General features: G+C 32.8%; 1 protein-coding gene across 1 annotated transcript in view; it reads left to right on the top strand.

Moving 5' to 3' along the window:
* The window catches only part of LOC138316858 (secretin receptor-like), a 53349-nt gene extending 40586 nt beyond the window's left edge, over positions 1-12763 (top strand). Inside the window, exons 4-13 of the mRNA XM_069258507.1 lie at positions 3146-3282; positions 3621-3715; positions 4529-4700; positions 6662-6818; positions 8187-8247; positions 9298-9367; positions 9611-9702; positions 10234-10372; positions 10685-10726; positions 11086-12763. Of these exons, the coding sequence (XP_069114608.1) occupies positions 3146-3282; positions 3621-3715; positions 4529-4700; positions 6662-6818; positions 8187-8247; positions 9298-9367; positions 9611-9702; positions 10234-10372; positions 10685-10726; positions 11086-11436 (1316 nt within the window). The 3' untranslated portion in view covers positions 11437-12763. The remainder of the gene's footprint in view (positions 1-3145; positions 3283-3620; positions 3716-4528; positions 4701-6661; positions 6819-8186; positions 8248-9297; positions 9368-9610; positions 9703-10233; positions 10373-10684; positions 10727-11085) is intronic.
* The last annotated feature ends 49 nt before the right edge of the window (positions 12764-12812 follow it).

The following is a 12812-nucleotide window of genomic DNA, read 5'->3' as shown; positions in this document are numbered from 1 at the left end:
ATATGTATGTTCAGAATCTTCCACTGGACCTAATATAGGACTGCACATGTTCAAAAATTTACAGTAATAATGATAATCATCATTCTGCCGCTTTAGAGATAGCAGCATTCAAACATTGCAATAGTTATAGCATCATTTTATCAATTATTTCAATAGTTACAACAGTATTGGTCCGTTTCATACAATATAGCAGCAATAGTTATTAAGCATTATTTTTAATATCTTTTGGATTTATGAAGTCATTAATGTTTATAATTTCATTTAAATAACTCAATGAAATACTAAGTCAGCATTTTTTCCAGGCTTTTAATTTCTTTTTCAATAAAGAAAATTCAGTAATGACGCATGGATATCTCATCTATTTTGGCCAATGAGCGTGTCGTTTTTAAAATTTCCCGCAAAAAAGTTTATGTATGTGTGACGTCATAATACTCGATTTACAGTTCTTTGGGTCCATTTTCAAAAAGCCTCAAAGACCTTACGAATAGCAATGAGTATAACAAATGAAATAAAAATAGCATCATTCCTTTCATACGATAATTGGAAGTTTGGCATTCTTTCCGCATTTCACAATAACAGTGGCTTTACATGACTGAATTTTTTTTCGACATTGTTTAATGTTTAAGTATTTAATTATTGTTTATTTCGTTTGTCCCCCTTTAATATGATGTTATTAAAAAGAATATTGCAATTTGATGTGCACCTTAGATAACTAATCTTGTAATGACATGCCTCAAAAAACGTGGCTTTCTCTCCAGCATGCTTATGGTCTGTGCTCTCCTATCTCATAAAACAAACATGCGGCTTGTTTACCCTGACTTATTAATTAGGCATTGTAATTACACTGTTTACATGTTATTGTAGACTTGATCGATAGATGATACGAAAAACTGTTGTTTCGTAATTATAGCTTGCTAGCGATGCGTATAATATTGTTTTATGAAGGCAGCAGATGGTATCAGGAAAACCACTAATCATTTCTTCAGTACCTGGGGTAATACAGGCATGTGGAGGGATTTCGATAACATTAATCGTTGCCCATGTATAACTACAAACGCGACAATTAGGGCAGAATGCGAACAGTCACCGCATCGCTATTGCAATTAATAATGGTTGCAATAAGGAAAACTGCTGATTATATAAAGTACCTGATAGCTAATTCGTCCACCAGATAAATCAAATATTAGCAACTATCTATGTAGGCCTATTTTACCAAAAGTGCGAAAATCATTTATTCAAGTATTTTAAATTTTGTAATATCCAATCTTGCTTGCCATTGCCTGTAATAAGCCTTTTGTATAGGTTTAAAAGTACACTATCATCTCTTATCGTAATAATGACGTTGCTATTTGTATTGCCGTTTCTGATTCCCTGAAACAACGGGGCAATGAAACAACGTCCTTCAAGAAATTTGGAATTTCACCGGTTTAGATTGCCACAAAAAGTATAGTGAACTTTTATCATACACTGCTACACCACATCCCGGTTTATGTAGATTACACTCTGATTTTTGTGTTATATTTCCATAATAAAAAATATATTCAAATTCATCCTTAAATTCGTTAACAAAGGTTATACCGCTTACCAAACAGTTATGTCTCTCCTCATTAAGCATGTGTACAACAGACCTAAGATTCCAGCCATTGTATCACGTACAGAATATATATTGCTTAACGTGAAGGCGTGTTTACATATATCAAGATATTACTTCCTTCGTGAAAAAATGAAAATTAATTGTTACATTTTTGCTTTTTTAACATTTATTTACAGAGATCTAAACTAATGCGTGGTCGTTTTATTGGTAGCCTCGAGTCATTACACAAATTAATAATGATATTGTTGTCAAGGTCTTACGTTCAACATCAAAGAACAATACTTAGATTTCATCGTTATTTTACGTGCTTATTTGATGTTTCTTCGTGAGTTTTCAAAGTCTTATTAGCCAGCATTTCGACCTTGGCACGTGCGGAAGTCCGCTTGTCCTTGGCCTTATGTGCAGCCATATGCCGTACTTTATTTAGAGTAGTTACGCAATTTTGTTGTGTGACGTTTCGTGTTAAGGACCATCTTGTTAAGACCATATCAAATAGAGTCATGTCTTTATTTCTATTTTTATTGGCAATTTATTTGTGCGATATATTACCGGTGTAATTAAATTAGTACGTGAAGTTGTGTACGTCAAGTATTTGTAGAGTGTCAAGAAGGCGCGGACAAACGATTGACAAATAATATTACATAATTTTTTAGCATTATATTTAAATGTATTATTGAAGTTATATATGCCGTAATTTTCATACTCACTATTCAAGAAGAGCTTTTAAACTATGATATTCACAACCAAAAATCACTAACATTTCGAGAGTTACAACACTTATAATACATATGTTGTTATTTTGCACAAAAAAGACCCCGAAGCAGTACTGCCAAACAGCATGATATATACGTCTATAGTCCAGTGAAGTATATACGTTACGATCAGATCATAAACCCAAGCTCTGGCCTACACAATCATAACACATTCCTGTAGTTTCATTAGTTATTGTTAAGTGACTTATCATCTAAATATAAGCAACGCATAAAAACAAGAACTTTTATTGTGATTTTTTTTATTGTGTTTTAGGTTTAATATTTATAGTCATCATAGATTTCTGTCTTTGCCTTTGAAAGATTTTCACAACTTAATTCACTTTATCTTATGATTTTTAATAGATTACAGAAAACAATAAAATGTCTAACATTTCGCCCAGTTACAGCAAATATACCTTTTAATTAACGAACGGACCTTGGTAATCGCGATGGTAGTAGAATAAAGTCGAAAGATTGTTTATTTCACTGGATGAAGGCAAATGTTTATAACATAATTGTGCAATAAACACAATGTATTTTGACTTAGCATTTGAGATAAAAAAAAGTTATGAGTTATCAATACTGCCTGAATTTTATCAAAATGAATGATCAATGTGTAAGTATCTTAATTATTTCATTTTAAAAATGGAAATTATGGGTGTCGAATATGGACATACTTTACAAGGTTAAGATTCGGAAGAAAGGATGAAAACGAATTGGAATACTTAAATAATGAATATCTCAGTCAATATTCATAGAAGATGGTTACAAGTGGCTTTGTTGTTTACTTTCTGTTTAGATTTTGCTACCAGATACTGCCTGCCTGACGGACATTGGTTTGTACATCCCATAATCAACCAGACATGGACGAACTACACAACCTGTTTTGACCAGGAAATGCTTACTCCGACAGCTTCCGTACCGGAACTCATCCAGGTTCTAATTTTATAATGTTGCACATTGAGGTTATCTATGAAACCAAATTATGACATTATAATTATGTTTATGGTGAGATAAATGTTTTATATTAACTTATAAAAAGTTTTAAAAAACGTCTTCCATTTTTAAGATGCCTCAAATGATTCAGGGGATTCAAGTGTATTCAGGGGATTTTATATGTGGAACTATGTTTACAATGTATTAAATATCACAGAGCAAGAAATGTTAAACATTCCATAATCGTTAAAGTATTGTGCTTTAGATTCTATTCAACAATTATTTATACAGTTATTTTTTAATGTTTAGATTCATATTGATTGTATTATATTATACAGATCCATTTGAAGAACATACGACTTATGTATAACATTGGTTACACTATTTCTCTCCTATCCCTCTCCATCGCAGTCTTCGTCATGATTTATTTCCGGTGAGTTTTATGAATTATACAAGACACATCACGAATATACCGCAGTCTCCCAAAGCACACATCCGCACTTCATATATACAAAACACCGCATACATGGGAGGCCGTCCTTACATGACACTGGCTGTTAATAGGACGTAAATTAATAAAAGTTAAACATAGAATAAAAATAAGATTTTGCATCAGAAATATTTGTCATGTTAGCCATACTTGGTAATTTGTATTTTATCTTAATTTACATCCACAGCAAGACAATATATGTTAGCTCCATTTCGATTTTTAAAGATACTCCACTGCTGACAAATGGTGTTTTTCTCTCTCAAAAACAGAAGCAGACGATTTAATTTTTTTTTCTTCAGTTACAAAAGTTACACCATTGAAAAGTTTGAGGTTCTGATTTTTCTTCATTATAATGATATTGGAAATAATAGCATCATGAAAAAATCCGTGGCACTATGCTCCTTAAGGAATGAAATTCTGATTAGGCGTGCACCAAAAGCAAAATTAATTATTTCATATAATTTTGTTTGTTAATTAGACACATATGTACACGACTTAACACAAAGTATTGTTCAAATGAAAAGTATCGTTTATGCTCTATTAGCGTTGGAACATCTTTAACAAATGTCTTCTACACTGCTTTTAAATCTTTAAATCTGAAGTCTAAACTGTTTTTATTTCTTACAAGAGTTTAAGAAAATGATTTTGGCTTTAATCCTATGAAATAGAATAACTGTCTTGTATATGGAATGTGGAATATTGAAAAGAATTCATCAACTCATAATGCATTTAATGAGTACATTTTCACTTTACCAGAAAACTACACTGCCCCAGGAATACTGTCCATGTGAATTTGTTTGTATCCTTCATTCTCCGTGCGACAGTATCTATCCTGAAGGAAACACTTCTAGTTCAAGGGCTTGGCTTACAAAAAGACGTGGAGCAAGTTCCTAATGAAGACACTGTGTTATTTATATCGGAGGGGACCGTAAGTATAACTCTTGTTGTTTTAATTGTTCGTCCGTAGGCCTTATTCTGCTCGTAAATTACCACCTATTTGTCTGGGCCAAGCCTAATGAAATGTCATTGCCAAAAGCGGATACAACGAAGTTTATCTCTACACCAGAAGAATTACTATTAGTAATTAAGAATAGATTTTGCCGTCTAATTTCTGTCGTTCAAGCTTTTATCAAATATTGATCGGTTGGTGGTGTTTGTGTTCATATTTGGATGTTTTGTATAGCTGTGATATGCCGTTTTCATAGTGTTATCTCACTTGAAGCTTGCCGACATAGACACTACATAAAACATTCCAAAGGGTCACCATATACTTTTAATGGGAAATCAGTGGGAAACCAGTCGTCCCACTCCCTTTATGTTGAGCGTAAAGCAGGAATAGAAACTACCATTGTTATAGGTCATGATATGTCTCGGGCAAATGTCAGAACCAAATGCCTTCCTCACAAAGGCAAGCGATCAATGTATGACCATCGGAGCGGTGGTTTTAAGGAGGGAGGGGCATTTAACAAAAAGGTCATATCGAAAGGAGAAAAGATAACATCGCTATTTTGTCTCCTTTATCGATATGATACAGTTTGTGCATCAGCGTTAGTATCCCTTTTCAGTAGAACAACATCGAATGCTGAGAAATTGGTGTCATTTAAAATGGAGAAATAAATTTTAAAATCATCATCTGCAACTGTTAAATAGCCTTTGATTCATTTCGCCTAAGGGAGCGTTTTTATTTTCTACATGTGTGAACGAGTTGCGATATTGAAATTTATAGATAAAGGAAAGTTGATGCGATAATGCTTTTACAAAAAATGTGTGTTATTGGATGTCATGCCGTGATGATTCTACATGCATGCGATAAAGTATTGATCGTGACGAATTAACATTCGAGAATGAAGAGGTGAAATACGACCCAGTAATAATGGTTTCAGAAAACAAAAAATATGTTTAAAGGATTCATTCCTGATAGAAGTAGTGTAACAATGGCAATATATGGGATGCTGTTTCTGTTAGTTTGGATAAGAATGAATCAAATTTCAAAGAGAAAAATTGTTACTGCAAGCTCCCTCAGCGCGCCTTGAAGACATAATCGATTGTATAACCATTGGCATCGGTCTTTATCATGTTCCTATGAAGTTCTAAAAAATACAAAGATTTCCGTTATCGACACAGTGGCATGCGTGCACTATCTTACAAAGACCAGGAACGTTATGCATGAAAATGAAAAAGTCTCATTTTAATTAAGAATGTAAGCATCTAATTGATACTATACTGGATTGACACCCGTAGTTCGTGATTTTCAGATTTTCCCCGAATTAAAGTACAATTACATTGTACATTATGTATTGTAACACTGGCGATATTGCATGATACTTGCCGAAAGATACAGTACAGTCAAACCTGTCTAAAAAGACCACCCATTGTACCTAGCAAAATAGTCTATATAGCCAAGTTGTTTTATACAAATGTTAAATTAAGTTGAAATTCACTATTTGGACCATGAGAGAGTGGTCACATTAGCAGTTGGTCTTACTACACAGATTTTCGCTATGGCAGGTTCGACTGTATATAGAAGGCACTATTTGCGTTATCATAGTCAAATGCTAAATGCTCTAGTGCGGCAATAACGGGAGTTTTTTGCTTAAAGAGACAAAAACACTTGTTTGTATTATAGCTGTATATATGTATTGTAGCTGTATAATCAGATTACTGTAAATCAACTTATTCTCGCTTGAATGATCAGAACCGCGAAAATCAATAGCCCCGAAAATGATCTGAGCAGTGATACTATAGCAATATAAACTCAAAATCGCGAAATCAGTCGCCGTGAAAGGTCGTTAAGCATAAAAAAGCGAAATTAAATAATCGTTTACAGTATTCTGATCATCCCATCGTTGATCGTGTATACTGACTGATCAGCCCATTCTCTGTTTACAGCACTGGGAGTGTAAGTTGCTGTTCTCGATATTTTACTACGTCCTGTCCGCCAGTTATATGTGGATCTTCGTGGAGGGGATACACTTACACACACTTATTTTGGTGTCTGTCTTTTCTGAGCGCAGTAGTATAAAGTACTATGTCATCCTTGGCTGGGGTATGTATTTATAAAGATGTTAGTCATGGCAAAAATAGAACAAAACACTGATATAATCAAAGGAGTATCAATAGCTCACGTGGAAGAGATAAATAATATTGGTTTGGCGCCAAACAGATGAATAATATGTCTAACGTAAAATGCAACAGAATAATAGAACCATGTGTTTCTGAAAGGAAGCGTCCTCATTCACGTTTCTCGATGTATGATAATCGAGTAGGAATAATATGCTCAAATGCTACATATACGGACACCATGAACTCACATCATCAGCGGAAAAAAGTATTATTTAACAAGACTGGAATACGCGAGAAAGCATTAGGTAATGCATTATTTATAACTTAAAATACAATTGTCTTTGGTGGAACTGTAGTCGGTTGTCAAGTGTCGATACTACTGGCATGCAAAATTCATCAAAAACACTTAAAAATTTAAATTTGTGTTTGTTAATATCTTTTGTAATAGCGTTCCATTACGTTCCCATTTTTGGTAATCTTTTTTGGATTTGACATTTAATCCTATGAAGACTTATATATAATGGCAATGTTCTTAGTATACTTTACACAGAAACCAGAAAAAGAACACCCATGTTTCAATAATTGATAAAGATTAATGAAAAAAAAACATAGGAGACCAGATTACCCTAATTGAATAAGTCAGATGTCATATACATTTGTAGATGATGCTTTCGAACGTTATCGACAAGGTGCTAATATTTAACGACAGCTTCGGTTGTAACTTAGGAGCCCTAAACCAAGATGGACGATAAAATGATAATTTATACATGTGGTAAAATGTCGAGCTGTAAAGGCATTTGGAATCGTTGGTTTCAGCAAATGTTACCCAAGATAATTGCTAACATAATCTAGCTATGAAGACATGTAGCCTTATACTTAATCTACAGACCAAAGAATTCAGAAAACAATTTTGTACTCCACCATCTTCGCTGTTTAGTTAAAATCTTGTTTTGATAATGTTTATCAATATCACATTGTGTTATCTATCCAACATGATAATTGGAGAAGTCATTAATTAATGACATTTAACAACATATATTGTCTACAATATTATTCCTTTGAGTACAGCAAACAAAGCATCGGTCACTTTGCTCCATGTTACGAAAAAGATATGACATAAAAACTGTTGTTTTTTTTGTGAGTAATATATTTTAAATATTTCAACAAAATCATATATGTATGTATTTAGGTAAGTATAGTACATATGATATTTGTTTTGAAGATAAAGTCGTTCGTTTTTCAAAGGTAGAGAACAATGGAGATAAATAATATATCAATATATACAATACATCAATTGTAAAATCTACCCAATTTTAATTCAATTTAATTCAAGATAAAATTGTTTTCACAGGTTCACCTTTCCTTTACGTCATCCCATGGGTAGTCGTTCGAATTACCAAAGAAAATGTCCTGTAAGTAAGACTTCAATCAAAATTATAAAACTTTGTTTGATTAAAATAACGTCCTTTTAAAAGCTAGGGTCATGTAAGGACGGCTTCCAATGTATGCGATGTGTTGCGTGTGTAAAGCGCATGGTGCGTGTTATAGGAGACATCACGTTGTCTGCAAGTAATTCGAAATATCGGAGGTGTAGCTCACCCTTTTCAGACTTCTCGATTCTTAACTGCAGTATTTTGATATTTTACACAGTCATTGAATGCACTAATGAAATGATAAATTTGACTTTCAAGTCACGTGAAAATGTTGATTTTTTCTTGGCTGCACACAAGGTCCTTTACCGAAATTGTGCTCGTTACAAGGGTGCTACCAACGTGAAGCGAGATTTGATATCTAGGCTCAGGCACTTCTTCGTCGATACCATCAGTTAAAAGTTCCCTCTTAAACAAACCAACTGAGATAAATAGGAACATCCCATCCCACTGTTAAAGATGCTTGTGACGCCGAGTCGCCAACCATTGCGATATTCTGCATTTTATTGAAATGATTTGCCAAATCAGGCTGAACCGTAGAAACAGATTTTTCTCAATACATATGTTGATGAGAATGGCTGGTTTAGATATCGTTTATATGTCTATATTTAACCATATATTCGATGACTGTATCTGTAAAGTCAGTTGGCGACATTGCACAGAGAGACAAACGATGGTATACCAATAACATTGTTCCATATACATATGTAGCAGTTTTGTCCTTCAATCCGTCATAATTACACTGATTAGGCATGCACATGTTCACCAAGCAATTCTAGTGCCGAATTTCACAAAAAAAAATATTTTGACGCCGTTGCAATGAAATAACAGTGAATGCTTCATACAGTGCTTAAAAGCATCCGCTATAATAGGAAAGGTGGCCGCCATTTTATTTCAGAACATCTTTATCAGAATTTTAAGATTGAATTGTATTTCTTATCAGAAAATAATCCCCAATGGAACGTTTTGCTATACACGTATTAGACAGAGTTCCGCATCAATTCAGATAATTTTGCTCTTCTTATGTTTCAGATGTTGGAATACAAATCCAACTCATGGATTTTTCTGGATCATCAAAGGACCATTAGTTTTAAGCATTATGGTGAGTGGTGAATTTAAAGTTAAATACATTTGTTTCTACTTATAATGAATATAGGACGAATTCTCAATAAAGTCAAAACTCTACTACCAAGCGATGAAATAGGATGAAGTAGGATACAAGCAGTACATCGATTAAGATTAGATCATGCGATGAACCTTAAAATCCGCGCATTAAATCCTTACTTAAGTGTTAAAATTCCAAACGCATCCGAATCTTAAAATTTCGTTTCATTTGTTCTTTCAGGTAAATTTCTTTCTGTTTTTGAACATCTTGAGGACGTTATTTACCAATATGAAAAGTCCAAAATCACAATCAGCCAAACGGCACAAATACAGGTAAGGACTTGTATTGTCTTATTGATGTATCTTCTCATAGAAGACAGTAGTGCTTATTTCGTCATTATCTTATGTGATTTAAATGAATTCCTGTTAATTCTGTGGCAAGGGAAGACAGATGTCAATCGCAGTAAGGACGGTAACTCTTGTTCGGTACATCATGTCTGTATTATAATGAAGAGTAAATTGGATAGAAAAGTTGCCTTTTATTAATAATTTGCTGAAATAGATTCGTTGTCAAAAACAATGCACAAGACAATACAATTTGTATCAATACGAATATCGGATATATTTCAATAGCTCGGTCACACATTTATAAAGAAAGTTTTTCTGACACTTTAGAAACATAACAATATGTATATAGTTTTCATGTAGTAACGTAGTAGAAAACCACATTTTTATAATTAGTCTATTCAAGAGAATAGATACAGATATTGTGAAATATGTTCACCGAATTACAATACAAAGAAATAATTCCCTTAAGATATGTCTCAAATATTGAGTAATGATAAATATATTTCCATATTGCAGACGACTGGCTAAAGCAACACTAGTTCTTATTCCTCTCTTTGGAATTCACTATATCGTCTTCATCGGGTTTCCAGATCAGCTGGAACCAGAAACAGAGGTCGTCAAACTTTACTTTGAGATGTTTTTCAATTCATTTCAGGTAAGATTAATTTTTAATACATACATACTGTATAATTGCTAATATTTGCGGGGTTGTTAATTTCGCTAAATTTGCGAATCTATCTTAACCGGCAAAATTTAACAACTATGCAGTATTTAGTTTCTATGTTGTGATATAGATTCACTGGAAGCGACAGCGAAAACTCAGGTTTTTTAACCAATGTTTTAACTATATAAAATTAATATTGGTGATAATTTTCTATTTCTGTGTTTCAAAAATATTATGATTTGGTTGGATATGAAAAATAACTGACGCAATTTATATGGAAATATCACTTAACTTTGCTTGCAGGGATTGGTAGTGGCCATTTTGTTTTGCTTCATGAATGGGGAGGTAGGTCACTAATATAATTTCTTAATCACTATCAATGATTTTATATTAGTCATCATCAACGCATAGGGAGCTACTGTATTGTATTGGTTTGGATTATCGCCATGACCTTTGACTTTATTTAAGGTCATTTCCTTTTCATTAATACAATCGAAGTTTTGTGTAGGTTACTGCGATCTACATTTGACCTCTGGTAAAGGTTTTTATCTATGGTTAACATTTTAATCCGAAACATGTAAAATACTGAATTTACATAAAAGGACTGTCGTTCGATACACTAGCAATTAATGTAATTATCAAGTGATCAGTTAACGATTTGTCTTAATCAAATGATTAACTTCACACACTTTTTTATCTTACAGGTACAAATGGAGTTACTAAAACGAATATGCCGCAAACGTGCCTATATTCATTATCAACGATATTACCGTGCATCTCTTAATCCTACCTCAACAAAGTGTGTGTGTCAGTGTCATAAAATAGACAACAATGGTACGCTAGTAAACTCACGCCAAAGCGTATACGACAGTGACGGCATACAGAGACATTGCTCAGACAGTCCCAAATACAACCATCGGAGATCCAACTCTTGTGTTTGTAAATGGCAAGTTGACATGAACAGTCGCCTTCTCAGATATAATTCCAATGCCTTCAAGAAAGATAGGAAACTTTTAGTTCAGTATGATTTAAGACGAGCAGAAAGTTGTATATAATATATTTTACCTATACAATCAGATTTTAGTTTTGTAAACCAACTTTCATTCGCGTACAATTTACTTCAGCGGAATTAGCAATCAAGCAAAGTCGTGTAGAGTTTATCTCCGTGAGCTTAAATGTATATCAAAGTCACTTATATCCAACCGTTTTTTTCCATTCAACTTTCAAATCCACGAAATAAATGAGATTTGCAAACTTATCTTAATATCTGAATCGCGAAAATTAGCAGCCGCGAAAGAAACTTGGTTTACAGTATATAGATAGAAATGAAATGTTTAAGATACATGAATTATATTTTTGTATTGCAAGTCAAATTTGATATTTTGTGGTAAATGTGAAAGTATTCCATATTTAAGAATATTCAATGCTCAAAATTTAAAGGAGTCAATTTATTAAAAATGTGTGCTTTTGAAAATATTTCTACGTCAATTCTAACTCTCTTACATTTTGGTAGTATATTTAATTTATCAAATACCTGATTCTTAATTTTTTGATTAATATGAATTGGTGCTCATTTCTAATATGATGTTTCTTAAAATGGGATGAAATAAGTTGTATCTTAGTTTTATTGTGTGCAAATTGTTGTTTTTCCGTAATTATTGATTAATCTTCGAATAGTACACCTATCTATACTTTAAAACTATTACTAAAGTGTTCGCCAATCAAAACATCATTTTCATGTCAAAAATATTTATTCCTATTTCTTTGATGTAATCAAATATAGTGATATCCATCACTAATGATAAGTTAAGGGTTTGCGTGTTGACGTCACGATTAATATTTTTTCTGCTCGCTCATTTATTTAACTCTTATGTAAAGAAGTGTTTATTTTATTTTTTTATTTGCGATTTGTTTTCAGCGTTAGTATTAGATTAAACAAATAATGGCTAATACCTGAATGGAAAGCATTCATGCATGAACATGTGTACCCATGTAAATATTCTACTGATAATTATAAAAGCAAGTCGATCATACTGATTTAGAACATTACGAAGGGGAAAACTGAATGGATATTAGATGTAAATGTTAAATTAGACGCATAGAAATTATATTATAATTGTTAGACAATCATTTACTTCTTTGAATGCGAAATCACTTTGTTCTGTGATCTTGCACAAATTCGCTGCTGTGATGGAATTGTTTGATGATCTAAAACAAGCGCCAATCATAATCAGCCTCATTTAAATATCAGGTAAAAACGAAGATACGGAGCGGTGTTCTACATTGAACTGTTACAATATTGTCACATTGTTCATGTTATTGCTATTTATTATTGATGTCAATCATATTGACGATTTCATAATTAAATACAATTATCGTTAACATTGTGTGTGTTTGTTTAACTTAGAACCAAGTCTGTTCCGTAATATAA

Source organism: Argopecten irradians, chromosome 2, assembly GCF_041381155.1.
Source record: "Argopecten irradians isolate NY chromosome 2, Ai_NY, whole genome shotgun sequence".
In the NCBI taxonomy this organism is placed as follows: Eukaryota; Metazoa; Mollusca; class Bivalvia; order Pectinida; family Pectinidae; genus Argopecten; species Argopecten irradians.
The sequence above is the reverse complement of the archived record's forward strand: the minus strand, read 5'-3'. Positions and strand labels throughout refer to the sequence as shown.